A 20,055-nucleotide genomic window follows, 5' to 3' on the forward strand; every position below is an offset into this window, starting at 1 on the left:
GATCCTTCGATCGCTATATAAGTGCAACACATTAAGTTATGTATGCATGCATTTAAAAAAAAAAACGCATTAGTAATTAAGCAAAATATTACTTAAAGTGATTAATGAAGATGTCCACCAGCTCATCGAACTCCAATCTAGGCTGGTCACAACACATAGAGACCATACTCCAAGTCAAGGATGCTGCTAAAAGACCAGTTTGTATTTACAAAGTGCCACGAATACTTCGAGATTTAAAGCCAGAAGCTTACGAGCCTCAGTTAATCGGTCTTGGACCGTACCACCATTGTCGCGATAACCTCTTTCTGATGGAGCACAACAAGCTCATCGCTTCTAAGAAGTCTCAAAAGCATTACAGCTACAACAACGGCGATGATGATGATGATGATGAGGCTGTTGAAAGGCGGAGGCTTGAACACTTTGTAAAATGCCTCTGTAAGGAAGAAATTATTCCCAATATTCATGCGAGCTATGATAGGTACATAGACTTAGATGACAAATTACTTGCTTGGATCATGGTTATCGATAGCATTTTCTTGGTACAATTCCTCCTGGTACGTACATTTGGAAAATATATTTTTCACTAATAAATCGTACACACATTATTTATTATCTAATATCAATTTGGAAAATATATTTTACACTAATTTATTTTTCAATATTAGTTATATGACTTATTTTTCATATTAGTCCTACAGAGTATCTCATGTTGTAATACTTGTGGAACAGAATAAGTGAATTTTATCCTTTCTTATATCGTTTTTTTTTTTTTTTTTGTTATTTGTACAGGGGATTGATGATCGCGAAAATGCAAGCTGTTTATGGGATTCGACAAGAACTCGTTACTTACTAGACCAAAACCAATCTGCCTACCACTCCATACTCAAAGACATCATGAAGCTTGAGAACCAAATCCCAATCTTTGTCTTAAATCGAATCTTTCACTTATCAGCCAGTGACATAACCGGTGACTATGATTATGATCATCCACTCCATACTCAAACACATCATGAAGCTAACGACGATCACTATGATCATCGAATCCCAATGATGCTCAAAATGATCCTACTCAAAGCTTGTTTGAAACTGTCCCCTCTCCCAACCAATGAAACACATCTAATAAGCCACGGTAACAAAGAATACGCACACCTCTTGGAGCTTATGTACTACTTGATTGTACCCAAGGCGGATACTTTGATCAGTCATAGTGAGTATTCAATTGATCAGGAAGGGAAGCGTGCAGAAAACAAAGATCAAGAAAAACGTCAAAAATTTAATTGGTCACCAGATAAATGGTCTATAAAACTTGCAACGTTTGACCAACTCAGGATTGTACAAAAAATTAAACAAATTAAGCCGGTTCAGGTCATTTACAGGATTACTCGCATTGTCATTGAAGTGATTCCATCCATATCAAGCAACTCGTGGAAGCAGAAATCTGAAACCATTGATCCTGAGAAAGGTGGAAATTCGCATAGTAATAGAGAGGGAGCCCCAACGGTGGAAGAGATTGCTATTCCATCAGTGTCAAAACTCGAAAGCATTGGTGTGCAATTTTGCCATACAGATGGTCCAATCACTAGCATAAATTTCGATAAAAGGAGCAGAAAGTTTCACCTCCCCGCTATAACCATCGATGATAACACGGAGGTGATCATAAGGAATTTGGTGGCTTACGAGGCTCAAGCATTCCCATGTCCTTTGTACTTGGCTCGTTACACTGAGCTCATGGACGGGATCATAGACACCCCAGAGGACGTAAAATTGCTAAGAAATAAGGGCATTATCAAGAGTTATTTGAAGAAAGATGAATACGTTGCTGAGCTTTGGAATGGGATGAGTCGATCCATTAGGTTGTCGCGTGTTCCTTCTATAGATAAGGCAATCGAAGAGGTTAACAAGTATTATAAAAACAACACAAAAGTGAAATTCATGAATTTCACAAAAGAGTGCATGTTTGTGGTTGGAGGATTCTTATGCTCATTCTAGCTCTCGTTCTTATGGTTCTCGTGGCTATCCAGTCATTCTGCGATGTCTATCATTGTCCTCAAGCCCTTGCTCCAGTCACCGAGCCAAAATGATGAACTAATGATGCATGATTAATATAATGCTTACAATAAGAACAGGGTGTATATCTATTATACTACCTCCGTTAAATGTTATGTGCAACTTTGGGTTATTATTTTAGAGAAATAAAATATTACAAAGTTGCACATAACATTTAACGGATGTAGTATATGTGTTAGCTATGTTTTAAATATTTAATCCGAGCTCTCTGGATTATATATATATATTGCTAATTATATGAATAACAAATTAAAGGCATCAACTATATTTAGTTGCATCATATATCAACAGGTTTATAAGTGCTATACAAATCTGCAATTTGCGCGATCCACATATTATATCTAAGATTATTGTGCTGGACAAAAAAATCAGCAACATAATCAAATTTCCTTTGGCCATAACTAATAACAATAACAAAAAGACTACATAACACTTACAGAAGAGCCATTAGTAGTACAGTCCACCAAGCAAGAATATAATCCCTTAAATCCTGCTTCCCTAGGGAGCGTAACATCTCTTTCTCGTCTTTGCAATACTCTCAGAAACTCATCAGAGCTAAGACTTCCATCACGGTTCAGATCGAAGATGTGAAATATTATGTCAACCACATTCTTTGTTAGTTGAATCCCACATACCTTGCACCAATTAGTAAAAATTATTCATCAGTTTCTATTTTTTTTCACAACTAACAATTTGATTATATGTTAACAAATCTTTAGTAACATAGTACCTTCTAAAGTACTCGATATAATGAAGATGAGGTGTAAACTAAAACACAAACATAGATGTCAAGAGTAAGAAAAAAAATGGGAGGAAAGTAAGATACGTACATGAGAAGCGGCCCTTTGAAAATCGTCCTTTGTTAAGAGTCCATCATTTGCTTTGCCATGACTAAAAATTGCCAAAGAAAGTGGGCGTAAACGTTTCCTTAGTTCAGCAAATGCCTTGAATTCCTCAAATGTGAAACGTACATTATTTAGGTGAGGATCATTGCTTAGTTCATCAACTCGATCAAGAAACTTAGTTGTATGGTTCAAGTCAGCAGATGCCACCATCGACAATGCAAAGTCTCTTGCAGATATAGTCCCCCGCGACTTGTGGTCATAATGAGCAAACTCCAGCCTAACAATCTGTCAATCCACGGAAAAGGTACAATTATATATTGAATGTGCTTCCGTCTTAAATTGACTACTGATTTACTTTGCTGTTTTCATATCAGCATCAGCAATTTCGATCATCTACTAATTAAAATGATCAAGATGCTGTTAAAGCTAGATGTTACTAGATGACCGAGGTTTAAAATAATTTGACATTTTCGTCAGGTGTATACAGCCAATATAATTGATTTTACCTGAATTTCCAAAATAATACTCTGTAGTCTGTATATTGAAATGTTATGTAAGAAGATTACGGAATAGAAAATTTGTGTGGAATATGCAGGGAAATTAGCGACTTTTATGATGCAAATTGGAGCATGGTACTTTAAGTTGTTTAGACATTAAATTAAGGCTAAAGATTCGAGAGAAGGAAGGCATACTTCAAGATGAAGATCTCTCAAAAACTGAACAAATCTGTCATGGTGAAGAGCTTGATTTCCATCTTTACCAAAGAAATACTCAATTAAGCCACCATTTTCAACAGGAATGCTTGAAACTTTGAGCCCAAAACGACGGCCATCACTATGTTGTCTTCCTTGTCTGTTGTATGTTCGCATCAAATCCATTACCTTTTTGAATTCCTGCTTGTCTATTTCTCTGACAATAAAAAAATAAAAAATAAAAAAAATCAGGAATGTAGAAATCACAAATTATTTCAGAAGAAAATGAAACATGAAGTGTTACCACATACCCATTATGGTCTAGGTCAAACATTTTGAAAGCCACAGAAAAGCTTGATTCTGGTATGCTAAGTAAGGTAACCAAAAATATGTACCTAAAAATCATATGTAACATGAAACATGAATACAAGTTCAAGGAATATGATATATATAATATAACTATATAAGTTTCTCCTGTCAACTGTGACTGTAAAGTAATTGTGTAATCATAAACTTCGTATATCATAGTAAAATAGAGTGATTTTATAAATTGTTCATTATCTGCATTTTAACGCGATACATAATTAAGCTAAATATATGGTCAAGGTTAGCGAGTTAAAGCCTAGAAAAGAGGAAAATATCCTAGTGATTTTGGTTAAGTAAAAGATTTGCAGCTCACTCGGGAAAGGATATGAAGCCATCATTGTTGGTATCAAAGAGCATGAAAAACTCTGAAGGAGCACATTGCAGCTCTCCAGGTGACTTTTCACTCTTGAGATATCCCCCTCTAACATAGTTGGATTCGGAGGGAGGAAACACTGGAACAACTGCCCTCATCAAATCCCCTGGTGTCATCAGATATTCCCCACTTGCAGATCGAGCAGAAGCAAAGTACTCGAAAACCTGATACACGTACAGTTGTCTTAACAAACCTTACTATGTCATAATGAAGTATGTTTGTCGTAAGAGGGGTGTGTAATTTACCTTCTCTGGTAGACTTCGCAGTCTAATGCGTTTCTCATAATTGAAGAAAACTCTTTTCCTGTACTCATCTGAAAAATAGCAAATCTGTGTCAAAAATCAAATTGACAGCAATACAGGACAGCTAGTTAAAGCATTGCATTGCTCATTCTGTTAGCCAAAGGCAAATTTAAGAGTCGCAGTCATTATATAGAAGTACTAGAACTCGATTAGTCATTATATATCCTCAAAAGGAAAGTGTGACAATTGACAAACTTAGAGTACTTAGAGCTCCTATAGCAGTACTAGTTATATGTGTTTCTGATGGTATGCAACAATTACAGGAGGGGCAAATGATCATTTCACAAAAGCAGTGACTTGAAAAGTGTACCTAACAACATACTCTTGTATAGTTGTAGAGAACCTAAATACAGCCTATCCTGTCCCCGTTCTCGGTGAGCCTTGAACTGAACTAAAGACCTCAACCTCAAGTACGGGGAGGGGAAGCAATAATTGAGATCGGAGTATTTACCACATATAAACCCGGAGTCCTAACTGTCAAATTCTCAATGTGTGTTAGGTTGGGGGGTTTTATGAATGTAGCATAGCGCTCACAACCATTATACAGAGGTTGTTTTCATTAGACTCTAGCAGATCATCTATTTGCCACATTACATATGTACATAAAATAACAAAGAGTCGCGATCAGTTATTAAAATCATTTCAATTATATATATACATAGTATACAATAAAGCCAAATAATTGAAATTTTTTAGCTTAATTAAAAGAGAGTATAATAGTCTATTAAAAGATTCAACAACAAAATATAATTCTATCCTTTTATCCATAAAGATTTCATTCAAGTATAATATTATCCATTAGTCACATTATTTATTAATCCTAATCTTACATGACATTTATATGTTTTGTTACAAGATTTACCAATTCAATATATAACAAAACAAAAAGGAAAGGGGCTTACCTTTGAAGAGAAACATAGGCTTCTTCTGAGGGGCAGCTTCCTGAACCTCCGAATACTCCTCATCAACAACTCCTCCTTCATCGGCGAAGGCCATCCCGCCATTGCTCGAAGAACCAGCCCAGTAACAGAGGCCCAAGCCCGACCCAACAACAAAAAGCCCAGATGAGAACAACCTCAACAACCCTGGAGATGATTCATGATCAAGAAAACAAGACTCTGTCTTGCAATGGCCACCCTCAACCTTGGCTCCACATGACGACGACGACGATGACGATGACGATGAAAAAGACCGGTCCGATCCGCTGGAAAATCTCCGGTAGAGAGTGAGTTTGATCAGCCGGTTTAACGGTGCTGATTTCCTCCAAGTTATATGCATAGTGTGAACCTTAACAAAACAAAAATGAAGGAAAATGCAAATTTAGTAAGATAAGATTGAAAATAAGAGCGAGAGAAATGGTAGGATCAGAAGTTTGAATGAAAAAAAAAAGTTAGTTTATCTGTTTTTTATTTAACAGAAAATATCCATTGCATTGGTTATTGGATAAGTATCTCAAAGTTCGTTATAAAATTGACCGTTGGTCTGTTCAAGGCGCCTTTATATTTACGGAGTATTTTATTTTTTTTTCACTCCAATATTTTAGGTGATTGGGGCCTAGTATATTTTCTGCGGCCCAAAAACATGAATGGCCCACGGCCCATCTAATTTCATGGCAAGGTGGTCGTGGTCGTGTTTGTGTTTGATTTCGTATCGATTTGTAGTTGTGGTCGATTTAAATGAGTAAGATTACGTCTGTGAGAATAAGGGATGTCGGCAACAGCAAATCTTGAAAAATAATGTTATCAGGATAGAGACCTTCAAATGATATTCGTCATTTTTTACAAAAACATGGACAATTACATCATCTGAATTCAATAGCTAATTCATACAATATAGTACAAGCTTAGTTCACACATAACTGTATAACACCGCTACCATATACTTTCACCGAATCACCAGCTAACACTACAAGACGTACAAATATGGGTGTTGAGCAAGCGCAAATACTTTGGTGTACTAAACAGGCATACTAATATGATCTAGATTTTCACAAAAGAACAGAAAAAAAGCTGTTGGAGAGTGCAGACTCACATATTTCAAGCTCTGGATCGGATTTTTTCAATTACTTGAACTTGTAGGGTGCCGGGAGGATCCTTCTCCATACAGCATCTGATACACGGGTTTTAACCGAATGGTCAAAACAACACTCAAGATGGAGCCAATGCCACAAACACAAGCCAGTACAAGGAAAGTGATACGGAAACAGTTTGGACCGAAACAAGTGTGTGAGTTAGCAGATAGCATATTTACACCATACTGCTTTGAAACCTCGTGATCGTATATGTAACCAGCTAGCAAACCTGAGAAGAGGAGCGCACCAAGAGGGTTGCCAATAGACATGAAATTGTAGATTACACCAAAGTTCTTCAATCCAAATAATTCAGAGGCAGTGGGGATCATGATAGAGAATTGTACACCATAGCAGAGACCTAACATCCCGGTTGCCGCATAGAGGGTGCCCTTAACTCCCCAAGCAAATAAAAGGTACACAATTATCATAACTACTTGTGTGCATGTCAGCCAGATTGTCCTTGGAAGTGTCCTTGTCCTGCATATTATAAGGCACAGTGAATAAATGCAAGACTTTTGTATAAAGATTAAGACTCCAAGTTCATTATGTAACCGCATATTATGCAGCATCAGAGTTCAGACAAATTCATAAGACAGATACGTATTCAATTACTCCCAAAAAAGGTTTTTAATGAAAGTCGATGTTTTTTTACTCAGAAGTTTTTCCCTGATAAGTGAACTAGAACAGGGAGAACGAGTGCTTTTTTCTTTTTTCTAAATGGTGAGAAATCTAGATTAAATATCTATGGAAGGCTGGGCCAACCAACACTGTCTTTATGGGTCAGCCACTCAAACGAGTCAACCACATAGTTAAGTATGATATTGGCCATACACTCATAATGTCTGCACCTTTCTTCACCTAGTTGAAGCAGTCCAGTAAAAAGTTAAAGGGTAGATGAGTGCTTGGTTCAGAAGGTAATATTCCTTACTATTACTGATGGTACATTTAGCTTTAGTCATACTAGTATTACTATATAAATTATTGTAATGATACTGACCTGACAAAATACTCTGAAACAGAACCACCACCTAAACGGCCCGCAAAGTTGAAAAAGCTGAAGAGGGTAAGGAGGATTGTTGCATCCGGCATTCCATATGCTATCCCAATCTGGGCAAGGTTATTAAGAACAGTTACCCCTGAACCAACTCCAACAAAGTATACCAAGAAAAGAAGCCAAAAATCAGCCTTAACAATTGCTTCCCGAAATGTAAAATCCTCCCCACGTTTAGGTCTCCTCTTCTTCTTTATGGCCCCCTCTCCCTCAGCAAGAAGCAGATCAATGTCTGATAAATCTTCGTTCTCATACAAATTTTTAAGATTTGCTTCAGAGGATGTTGGTGTTAACAATGGTTCTGTTTTTCCATCTTCAATAAACGAATTTAAGGAATCAGTGTCTAGTGCATCATTTATCCCGGTAGCTCTTGGATTTGAGGGGGAAAGTGTCATCTTTAATGGGATCATAAGAGGTGCCATAAGGAAGAGTATCATGACAGTAAGTATGATGTAGGAAATAGGACGACTTAGAGAAAGAAAATCACCCAAAATAGTAGTTGTGAGAAGATAAATGCCCAGAAGAATGCTAGCAACTTGAATGAAAACAAAGTGGCCGTTTTCAGCAGAGTTATCTCGGGAAGATGGACTACAAGGTCGTACGAGGTACATAACGAGGAAGCACAAGATAGGAACTCCAAGAGCAAGGAATAATAAGAGATTGGGAGAGGAGCTGTGAAGAATGACACTGTATATTTCTGTATAAACAGCAGCACTTAAGCCTGAATAGCCTTTTAGGATGCCTGCAACTGTGCCTCGACTAACAGGGAAGTTCCTCATGTTGGTAACAAGCACTGCAGTGCTCAGCCATGCACTGCTATTGGTGCCAACAACGAGTGCCAGCCACAACTGCATAGCAATGAAAGTTAAGTCATCAGATTTAAGCTCTTTTATAAGTTACAGCAATCTCCTTATTATAACCTCTGCTTATATCAACAGCAACAAGTGATGTTTTGCAAAAGTACCAAGTAGAGAAGGAAAGTGATGAAACTAAGAGTACAGTAAGATTTATGTTCTCTACACATGTAAATAACTTATTTGACAGATGCCATCAAGAAATTCATCAGAGGCACTGTGGCTAAGCAACTAGTAGCAAAATTTAACATACAACATCTGCATGTCACTATACAGCTATAAATCATTTTGAAGTTACTTGTTTCGTTGTTCACCCTACATATAGATATGTGTATTTTACTTCAAATTGTCAAATTCTAACCCGAAAAGACTCAAACAATAATGTATCCTGGTTATCTTCAATATAATGTACACTGTACAGCAAACCTTCATGAACATATTTCACAACTAACGCATGCACTAATTATATGTTTAATTTGGTGGCAAAAGGAAGAGACCGTAAAGGGTGAAATAACACGAGGAAAATCATTCTCTGATTTCAGTTTTGAATGATAAGTTAAAGCAAGATCAGAGATGCTTTTCCTTCCAAATCTTTCCAAAATGGATATTTTGGAAGCCTTCCTATCTTGTCTCTCACTTGGGCAATCTAACGGCCACTTAATTATATTCCAAACATTACCGCATCCACAGACATTATTAAAGGTGAAATTGCAGTTTCCAATAGAAAAGAGAGCTAAAGCCAAGAGAGTTGCACAAGTAGCATGTTAAAAAGTAGTTCAAAATTCGCAAAGCAGAAGCAAAACATGATTCTTGCTTATTAATTTATCTCTTTCAATTTCAAATCGAACACTAGTATCATGAAGCATTTACAAATTAATATCTCAAAAGCTAATTACTATAAATTCTGCTGAACCTCTGACATTGACCATTTTCAAATGAGAACTGGGTTTTCTTGACTATAGCTTTCCAATGGAACAAAAGTAGGGAACACTTCTAAAACACACACATACATACATAGATTATGAGAAAGATTAATTTCAAAAGACTTTTTTGAACATCCTAATGAACCACAATAAAGTGTAGAACCAAGAAGCCGTCTACGGAGTAATTAAGAAAAAGCATTGCAATTAGTACAAGCTTATATACTTTATACAGTTCTAATGTCTGGGGGATTTAACAAATGACTAAATATGCAAATATCAAAGAAGTTCACAAGCTCTTCCAACTGGGAAAATTTCAAAGCAACAGAAGTGGCACATTGAAATGCCGCCAAAATGCTCCAAATCAAATCAATTGTGTCAAACTTTTCACCATCTAAAAGTAGTATACGTATTTTGGTAGTTGATCACAAGAATGTCAAACCCAAGAATAATTCCATAAACGGAATAGAAGTGTCTAGGCTAAATACATCCAGCTTTAAAACCTTAACAATACTATTTTGGTGGGTAATGCTCACAAGTCTGATCTATCAATCTATCATACTGTAATAAAGTGGAATGAACACACCTAATGGATCAAACAATCCAATAGAAACAAGAGTCTATTGTTAGGTGCACCCGAGAACAAATACTGTAACATAATATGCTATTAATGTAGAGAAAGACATAATCACACAATGATATGGACAATTGGACACCTTATAAATACTCCCTTTAACTGTACCCACATCACCAAAGATGCCTTAAAATGCATCTCTTTATTTTCAAATAAGACTTATTATCAGATCTTTACCAATTTTTCTCCATAGCTTAACACAAAATATACCATAAACAGCTCCAATACCTCACCAACCAAGACTTTTTGCACCTGTCATTTAGGCCTATCATCACAAAAATATCAATAACATAACATACAGTACCCTGCAATCCTGCATTGCCCGGGATCAAATCTCGTCTACATTATAGCTCTTACGACTATAACTATTACTAATTCACATTTTTATACCTAAAAAAGACACCGAATTTGATCCGATAGAAGCACAAACAATCCACAAAGTAATGAAAAAAGATACTCCAAAACTCAAAAATAATACATCTAACAAAAACCCATATAAGAAAAGGAAAGATATATACCAGCCAATTAGGCAAGAACAAGACAGTGCGACTAAGAGCAAGCCAAAGAACACCATAACCAAAGAAGCAGCAAGAAGCCCCAATAGAAAGAATGATCCAAGGTGGAAATTTGTTGCAGATAATCCCAGGAAGAAGGCCAACATTTTCACCAATGTCATTAGCAACTCCAAGCATTGTTAATTGCCTTTGATTAAAACCTAAAACTGATTTTAAAGAATGTGAATAAAGTGGGAAAGTGTATGGATTTCCTGATGCTATTTGAACCCATACTGCTGCTCCTAAACCCACCCATGGTGGTCTTTTACCCACTTTCAAGTTCATCACCATTAAAACTTGTGATTTCTGCAGCTAATTTTTCTGGGTTTTTGGGGGGTTTTCCTGTTGATTTGTGGGAAAATGCTGGTGAATTTGAGTTGATTCTCAAAGATAGAAGAGAGGGAAAGCAGGGGTAGAAGTGTAAATGAGTGAGTGAACTGTGTATGCTGTTTGAAGAATGAAGGGGCCACCTCGGATCTTTTTAAAAGGGACATCTTCAATTTCTTGTCCACTTGTGGAAACTACGACTCAGAAATTTGTTGTCTAATTGAGTGTAGTCTTTAATGTCTCTTGCTTTCTTGGGCAAGATTTTTCCTTTTTCCGAGTGTTCATAAAACATTGTACAAGTAACGATTTTTCTTATTACTTCTATTACAGGTTATATACAACGATTTAACATAAAGTAGAAAGGAAAAATGTCTAATCGTTACACATAATCTGTAACAGAAGTAGTAAATAGCATGGTTTTTAGTATTCCCACATTTCTTCTACGGAGTATTTTATTTAGTACTCCATAGTGCTAATTATATACAAATACGGAGTAATGAATTATTCACTTTTATAAAAATAATTCTTTGTAATTGAAGATAATAAATGCAATAAACTTTGGAGAATAAGGAAGTAATAATAACCAACTAGTTGGTTTCAAGGAGATGTTTTAGTTTAATTTTAGATCAGGATCTTAATTATAACAAATGAAATAGCATAAAAATATGGAACTTTAGAGAATTTAGTGGGTATCATAATTCAAAATGTAAAAGTAAGAACACTTTGAATGAGTTGAGTGCAAATAACATGCATCTTCAATATACTTTAGTTAACGATGAAACATTGTCTGTCATGCAAAATTGCTTAAAATGTTCTTTGGTATTAAAAGTGCTAAACTAAAAATATATTCAACTACTACTTAATAAGTAAATTCTAAATATCTCCTTGTAATTTCTCATAAAATTATCTCTTTTCATAAAAAGTATCAGTATATGTATTACCACCCATTATCAATTGATCGTCTATTAAACAAGTCATAAATATTGCCCTTTAAATTAAATTATTGAAAATTGCGGCTACACCCATTAAAATTCAAATCCAATTATTGTTTAAGACTTAAGGAAAGTCCAACATATAATCCTCATCAATTAACTCCATGCAAGATGGCCCTACTTGGGTGAGTGTCAAGAAACTTAAATTCCGCATCCTTTGGAAGTACATATGAACCATTCAACATCTTTTGCTTTTGCTTAAAGCATAATTATACTACACTTAAGACTAGAGATTCATCACCCAAAGAGAGAGAAACTCGTGAATATAAAATATGAATGGAATAATATTTGCTTGTGTATTTATATTCCATTATTATAATTACACATTGTGTTTAGAGCTTTAATTAAAGCGAAATTGCAAGATTAGAGTTGACAAATATATCTAGCTATCTAGCAATAAAATAACGAAAATCATTGAAATAAACATAAGACGTTATTCGACTTTGCAATATATGTCACTGAATTTGCGGAATATTGAAATTACTTAAGGCTAAAGAAAGCAACATACACACACTATATTGTCGAAAGACATTTGACACACTCCACTTCTAAACATAGCAATAGATATGGGGGTATATATACCGCCATCCAAAATTATCAAAACCGTCAACATTTAGTGTGAATGGACAACCATGTCCTTATTACTTCACTACAATCTTCCCTCTTGCCATCAATCACTAACACCTTGACACCACCACCCTAATTGACGACTAACACTACCACCACCCCCACCACACTAACCGACGACGATCACCACCGCACCGGTGACCCACTACCTTCCCTCCTTTTTCAAAAAAAACAAAAATTCAGGCAATCGCAATAACCAAAGCCCAAAATCAATTACTGTACATGGTAAACGGAGCTCAAAATCGGTTACCGTGCATGGTAACCGAAGCCCAAAACCGATTACCATGGACCGGTTTTGAGTTTCGGTTACCACGGTTGCTTGAAATATAAAAAAAAACACCACCTTCACACCAGCTAGGGAAGGTGGTGGGTTGTCATAGAGGGGGGTGTGGTGGATCGTCGGTCAAAAGGGGTTGTGATCGCCGGTTGGAAGGGGTTGTGGGTTGCCGGGAGGATGAAGAGATGGTGAAATAGTAAGGGTACGATTGTCCATTCACACCAAATGTTGGCGGTGGTGAACTGGTGATCATTTTTGTTGGCGGTGTTTAGCAATCCACTAGATATGTTACATTATTTTTTTATTATTTTTTTATAAATAAGTGACAATTGTTTGACAATATTGAGGTTTTGAATTGAAGGGGCATAGTTTGGATTGAGGTATGATTCAGATGAGATCAAGATCTGAGACCATGTCCTCTTTTTTTGGTTTTTTATTTTTTCTTGTTCTTTTTTATATGCAAATGTGCCAAATTTAAGGTAGGCAGGTGATATGTATCACAAAATACGAGATTAGTTTAGGAATAAAAGTCTACAAGTCATCACATGAAGATCACATGCCAAATCTACTTGATGAAATGGCCTTTGCTCACTCCATTTCGTTTTCGTTTAAGGAAACAAGATCGGTTTGAGTTGAACAAATTAAAAATTTTACTGTAAATCATTGCGATATAACTTTGTTTGAGAGTCATTACTCATTAGTAATGAATGAAGTATAACTTTGCGCAAATAAGTAAAAAACGGCTAATAAACGAACTTATTGTATTTTAAACCAACCCTAGGGACATGTATTAGCTAAAATACTACCTCCGTTAACTATTATGTGCAACAAAGGGGTATTATTTGTGAATCATAAAATATTCCTTTGTTGCACATAATAATTAACGGAGGTAGTATATGAAATTATTTCATGCTTATAAACTATAAGGAAATTAGGAAGTAACTATGGTAGCAGTGCCTTCCATATAATAACCAAATAAAAACATTAGGGTTTTTCTACCTTATAACCCTTTAACTTTTCGTTTTCTACGATGTGCCCCCTCTTTTTCAGAAATCTACACTATAACCTCAAAATACATTTAGTTTCCACACGGTAACCTTGCTGTTATCTTGCCGTTAACAAATTCCGTTAATGGGGCCCCACTCATCACTAAATAGTATTTTTTTATCGATTTGCGTGTTGAAAATGATTCCGTGAAAGGTTTTGGGGGCTATTTTGGTTCTTAAAGGGACCAAATTGAGCTCAGATTTAGCCAAAAATAACATATATGCCTCGTTTTGCATATTAAAAAAATGTCTCAATTTGCGTGTTTACGTATTTAATACGCAAAACGAGGCATTTATGTTTTTTTTTTTTGCTAAATCTGAGCTCAATTTGGTCCCTTAAGACCCAAAATAGCCCCTAAAACGTTTAACGGAATCATTTTCAACACGCAAATCGATAAAAAAAATATATTATTTAGTGGTGAGTGGACCCCACTAACGGAATCTGTTAGAGGCAAGATAACGGCAAGGTTACCGTGTAGAAACTTAATGTTTTTTGAGGTTTTGTATAGATTTCTCAAAAAGGAGGGGGACATCGTAGAAAACGGAAAGTTGGAGGGTTATAATGTAGAAAAACCCAAAACATTAAGTTGTATGTTTGGGAATTCTCCAAATACATTTTCTCACAAGTTTGATAAATTCATAGATAGAAAAGGAATTTTATGAAAGTATTTGGACTGGTACATATTTGTCACTTCTGAAAAAGATAAGCCCATTCAATAAGTTAGTATATAAGTACTGTACTACGTATACATTAGCCCAAAATATGGCCTAGTTATTTTATTTGGTGTCAGAAAATAAACACCTAGATTGTACTTTCCTATTTGGGCTATTTCAAGGTCCAAATATAGCCCAATAAGTATTATCAACTCAGGAAGCAAGGGCAAAAAGGCCCAATTGGGTTTTTTTTTTTTTTTTTTTTTTTTTGGTGTTTCACCCTTTGAGCTAATCCAGATTCGAGAATCAACTTTGGGCGGTTAGGTTCCAATCCCCTCCCAATTGTTGTTGCAGGGGATCAAACATGGGTCCTCCCTATCAAATGCAGTCTTAATCATCACTGCATCAACAACCAATTGGTATATAGTTTGAATCAAAATAACTCAAACAAGTTCTAAGTTATAACTTAACTGTGATCATATTTTGCGCCCGATTTAAGAACAAGTATTATACGAAGTATGTGAGTTCTTTTATCTATAATTCAATGTCATAATGTGTAATACACTAATAAGTACATATGGCCTGGTGTAATCTGATATGATAAAATACTAATTTTATATGAACTACTATGTTCTAAAAATAAGGTAAAGAGAAATTCCCTATAACTCAATGGAGATTGTTAAAAACCTTTCGAGATAAGTTACACTAAGGTGTATCCATTAGAAATTTACATTTTTGAACAAATTCTTATCTATCTTAACCAATCATAGGAGCATTTTATTCCTCATCATTTAAGCTAATCTAAATCATCTTAACTTATTCATACAAGTATTTAGTTAGAAAAACCAAATCAAGTTTGAATATCCCTTGTTTAAACTTAATAAATTTCATTCACTTTGTGTAAATACTAAGGGCTTATTCACATTTACTTAATTTCAGTTCTGTTCAGTTCAGCTTCAATCAGTTCAGTAAATATGAACAGGCCCTTGAACAGAACTGAACTAAACTGATTGGAGCTGAATTGAACTGAACTGAAATGAATATTTTATGAGAGGGGGAAATTAAGAACTGGACTGAACTGATTGGATTTGAACTGAACTGAACTGATTAGAACTGAACTGAACTGAAATTAAGTGAATGTGAACAGACCCTAACTCAAGCTTATTTTCTTTCAAAAAAAACAACTCAAGCTTATTCATAACTGTAGGAGTTTATAGGTACTACGCAGCGGAAATAATATGAATCATATTCAAACAAGTACCAATCCCAAGAATCACATGCATAACACACAAGACACATAATCATACCTTTGACGCGTGAATTCCACGAAGGTATTCGACAGGCAAATCAAGGAGAGAATAGAGCCCCAAGCGTTGCTCCCCTACTTAGTCCACGAGATTCGAACGAGCCGTCCACCAATACTAGATTGGTCGAGTGATTGAGGAAAACCGCAATCACCACCTTTACGGACAACTGACCACCGCACGAACCACCTCCACCACGAGACACCACCGGCGCCTAGGAGGAGGAGAGAGCCGTGAGAGAGAGGACTGTGAGAGGGGTTGGGTTTCATGTCTGCTAATTAGGGTTTGATCACACTGATCAGTTAATTGCTTACTAACTGCAAACCTAGGCACCTATTCTATTTATAATCTCATTATAATTAGACTAGGGCACGAAGCCCAAAACCACTTCTTAATCCCCATATGGCCGGCCACTTAGAGTGATGAGGCCCGTGATGGGCCTCGTCCTCTAATGCTCGATCTAGCCCCTTTGTGTGACCTTATAGGATCCGTCCAATCGGGCTTTGGCCTATTTTACTAGTCCAAAGATCGTTAGTACCTCTAGCTATGGCAAAACGACGACCCAAATGTACGAACTTAATTATCTCCATAATTTGATCCATTTATATATCTAGTAATTGCACACGACGAAGATGTAACTCCTTCAATCTCCCACTTGTCTAAGACAAGGGTGCAATATTCAAATTCCTTAAGTCAAAATATGTGTCGATTTGATAATATGATTGCATCACATGTCGAGATCATATTAATCTACAAATCATTTCTTGAAATCTGAGTTAGAATTACAAAACCAAATGATTACTGTGTAATGCATTTGAACGTGGCCACGTATTTTCTGAATTCTCCCTCTTCAAGCGGCCATGACACATTTCCTAATTTAATAGGTAGACTCTATCCAATCTTGTGGTAACATGACTCCCACTCAACTTCTGAAATAACCGGGAAACACCCTTTATAATCTCCAGTTACGGCTAAACGTTTGAGTGTACCACAGTCACACCATCCATTGAATGAAATCAATGTTCCACTCATGTCAAAGGAATCCACTAATATATACGGAAGCTCTATACTTGAACTTCAAAGTAGGACAATAGTTCGATCATGCATCATTCATGCATATCCAAGTGATTGACCGAGCATCACTATGCCCCTATAGCCCATGAAACTGCGCTATCCAATCAATCTTACATGCTAGTTCATTTATTGAAATCATTTATATCCACTTTAATGATCTCGAACTAGGAACTTTAAATAATGTATGAATTTTGTTCTCCTGTGGGGTTTCAATTCACCAGGTCATCAACCTGATGAGCCCATCAATTCATAATTATTTTGGACATTTTATTTAATTTCCAAAACCATAATTAAATAAGAGAAATAATAATTTCTATTTTAAACATAATTCTGCAAATTGATGCATTTCTCATGTAATATGTTTTCTCAAAACATATACAACTTAAATTACATAACTTGCTTCAATCCTAAGACTTTAATATGACTCTCATATCTTAGTCCATGGAAGGGGTTTAGTGATTTCTCACTCATAATAAAACTTTGCAGAACACGACCTTCCGCTGGTCAATAATGTCATAATTGAGGTGATATCTCATATCCTTTTGTTTGGATTTGTGATGTGACTCTGGCTCCTTTGTTCTTTGGAAAAGGTGACCCTTTAGTCACATGAAATTTTGATCCAAACTTCCTCTTTAACTATCTGACTATAGTTTAATACACATATTCTGACATTGAGTATGCAACAGTGCTCTGCTTTGAACTCTTCAAGCTCACTGTCCTTTTCATCCAGACACAAATATGAATTTAGATCACTATCTAGAATCATCTTGCCTGTTTGAAAAACTTGCATTCGTGTAACCTTTTGACAACTTGCTTAAATTACCATTTAACACAATAGCTAGAAGAATTCCTTTTAGTGCTTCTCAAGCACTCAAGGACTTTTCTCGGTAATTCTTCGTATGCTTATTCTGAATTTGCTTGAATTCTGCTACACATGCACAAGTCATATGCAACATCTTGCTTTGTACATTTCATGGCATATATAACGAACCTTTTGCAAAATCATAAGGTACACTAACCATACAACTCAACTCTATTAGCTTTTGAAGGCATTGAGTCTTACTGAGTGTATTACCATGAAACATGGGAAGATATCCTATCTTAGAGTCTTGCTTCATGAACTTGTCAAGATCCTTATCAACATAAGTCTCTCGATTCATTTCAATCATTCTTCAAGATTCACTTCATGGATCTTAATTCCCAATATGTACTCAATCTCCTAAGTCTATCATATTGAAACAATCTTTCCAACCACTGCTTGACTTATTCAAGATATATCATTTCATATGAACTGTATGTCAACTACATACTAGACTAAAAGACAAATTTCTCCCACTAAACTTCTTGTCTCTACAAGAATTCTTTCGTTCTACTGAGGAAATCAAACTGTTTGATTGCCTAATCAAAACGAATGTTCCAACTCCTTAATGCTTACTTCAATCCATTAAATGAATTTATGAAGTTTGAAAAACTTTCTAGGAATTTCTGGATTTCAAACTCTTAGGATGTATACATTCTCACCATCAAGAACATTTCATGAAGGCGATTTTGATATCCATAACTAGAATAATCCGAATAGGCTTACCCAACTAATAGGTTTGACCCTATTTGTAAGACTATTATAGACTAACACATTTTTTACAAACATGGAGTCCATACTGGATTTTATGGCTTTAAGCCATTTCCTGAGTTGGCACTTATCCAAAGCTTGCTTGTAGGCATGGGTTCCAACCATTCCAATAGGAAAATCTTATAATCCACCTTTTCTCAGAATTTCAACAAACTGTTTGTTTTGATCCCAAGTAACCTACGATAGGTGTGAGCGAAAATAGAATTATTCTCTTCAACTCTTTGAAGTCTTTCATTCTAGTGGGACGATAGAAGCCTCGCTAGTTGAATTTGCTTGCTTCGACACACGTTTTATCAAATTAGCTGATTTCATATGCCTTCGTCTCTGATGTAGTGTTATCCACATCCATTTGTTTCTCGTCTCGAATATCATCGAGATCTAAATTTACTCCCACTTGTCTTTGTAGGAAGACATTCTTTCTATAAAGACATTATCGCGAGCAACAAACAGTTTGTTCTACGCGATTGTAGGAATAATACCTCTCAGTTTCCATGAGAAAACCCATGAAGAACTATTTTTCTGATTTAGGGTGTATTATGGTACCTTTGTAAACATTTTACATTGATTTCATATCCCTCAATCTTGTTTAGAAAAGATAACTTTTGGAACATTTCCAAATCATAACTCTTATGACATCTTTTCTACTGCTTTGGTCAAGTTTCTTGTTTAGTATATTTGCAATTGTTGTTGTTCTAATGCATATCCTCAAAACGATATTTGTAAATCATTAAATCTTAGATCGAACAATGGCAAGCAAAGTTTGATTCCTTCTTCATAAACATACACTTTAATTGTAATGTTTCTGGGTTGTGAATTAATTCAACAATTCCCTTTAGTTGATCATTTCTTTTGAGTTAAATATTTATCACAACAATCATATTGTGGTGTTAAATTGTATATCTCAAACCGATTTTACATTTCATTTGGAAATATTGAACATTTCAATGTTTCTAAGCTTTACCTCATTAAGTAATTATCGATATATTTACTTAAATCGTCAGTAAAAGCGATGAAATAGTTAAATCTCTTTGCTAATTTTGAACTTATTGGTTCACATTCATCATATGTATGAGTACCAAAAGGTCATATTATTTCTTTTACCCTTTCTACTAAAAGGCAACTTGGTCATTTTAACTTTTATCAAGCATGACTTCTAATTCTCAAGTGATTCATAATCATATAAGAATATGAATCCATCCATAACTTTGGATGTGCAAATGGTTAATGTGACCTAACTTTACTTGTTGTAAGTAAGTGTATTTTGAATCATCTAAACTTTTATTTTTGTGATCTACTTATATCAATGTCATAAAACAAAATTAACTCATATCTAGCAAAATAAATGAAAACAATTTATTACCTTGGTCATGGATCAACACTTGTCCAAGCCAAGTA

At 35.5% G+C, this 20,055-nt stretch overlaps 2 protein-coding genes and 1 pseudogene across 3 annotated transcripts; 1 reads left to right on the top strand and 2 right to left on the bottom strand.

Moving 5' to 3' along the window:
* The first annotated feature begins 56 nt into the window (after positions 1-56).
* On the top strand, positions 57-2,222 carry LOC110722842 (annotated as a pseudogene).
* Positions 2,223-2,305: 83 nt separating this feature from the next.
* On the bottom strand, positions 2,306-6,753 carry LOC110722844 (calcium uptake protein, mitochondrial-like). Of its 2 annotated transcripts, XM_021902146.1 has the most exons (8): positions 6,677-6,753; positions 5,548-5,932; positions 4,589-4,656; positions 4,284-4,507; positions 3,916-3,999; positions 3,605-3,821; positions 2,898-3,197; positions 2,306-2,702 (listed from the first exon to the last, which is right to left on the bottom strand). In XM_021902146.1, the coding sequence occupies exons 2-8, from the start codon at positions 5,921-5,923 to the stop codon at positions 2,490-2,492; spliced, it is 1,482 nt and encodes a 493-aa protein (XP_021757838.1). In that variant the 5' UTR covers positions 5,924-5,932; positions 6,677-6,753; the 3' UTR covers positions 2,306-2,489. The 2 variants fall into 2 exon arrangements, with proteins under 2 accessions (XP_021757838.1, XP_021757837.1); XM_021902145.1 differs by lacking the exon at positions 6,677-6,753 and having other exon boundaries at positions 5,548-6,132.
* Positions 6,398-11,266, bottom strand: LOC110722843 (protein NUCLEAR FUSION DEFECTIVE 4-like). Its single transcript, XM_021902144.1, has 3 exons — positions 10,694-11,266; positions 7,714-8,615; positions 6,398-7,193 (listed from the first exon to the last, which is right to left on the bottom strand). The coding sequence occupies exons 1-3, from the start codon at positions 11,018-11,020 to the stop codon at positions 6,704-6,706; spliced, it is 1,719 nt and encodes a 572-aa protein (XP_021757836.1). The 5' UTR covers positions 11,021-11,266; the 3' UTR covers positions 6,398-6,703.
* Positions 11,267-20,055: the final 8,789 nt, after the last annotated feature.

Source organism: Chenopodium quinoa, unplaced genomic scaffold (genome assembly GCF_001683475.1).
Source record: "Chenopodium quinoa cultivar QQ74 unplaced genomic scaffold, ASM168347v1, whole genome shotgun sequence".
NCBI lineage: Eukaryota > Viridiplantae > Streptophyta > Magnoliopsida > Caryophyllales > Amaranthaceae > Chenopodium > Chenopodium quinoa.

What these genes read in the sequence shown, in the direction of transcription:
- LOC110722844 (XM_021902146.1), bottom strand. Translation starts at nt 5,923, where the DNA reads ATGCATATAACTTGGAGGAAATCAGCACCGTTAAACCGGCTGATCAAA. An exon ending in GCCTATGTTTCTCTTCAAAG is followed by an intron (nt 4,657 to 5,547) that starts GTAAGCCCCTTT and finishes GCTATTTTTCAG; the next exon opens with ATGAGTACAGGAAAAGAGTT. An exon ending in TGCGAAGTCTACCAGAGAAG is followed by an intron (nt 4,508 to 4,588) that starts GTAAATTACACA and finishes TACGTGTATCAG; the next exon opens with GTTTTCGAGTACTTTGCTTC.
- LOC110722843 (XM_021902144.1), bottom strand. Translation starts at nt 11,020, where the DNA reads ATGGTGATGAACTTGAAAGTGGGTAAAAGACCACCATGGGTGGGTTTA. An exon ending in TGTTCTTGCCTAATTGGCTG is followed by an intron (nt 8,616 to 10,693) that starts GTATATATCTTT and finishes ATTGCTATGCAG; the next exon opens with TTGTGGCTGGCACTCGTTGT. An exon ending in GTTTCAGAGTATTTTGTCAG is followed by an intron (nt 7,194 to 7,713) that starts GTCAGTATCATT and finishes TATAATATGCAG; the next exon opens with GACAAGGACACTTCCAAGGA.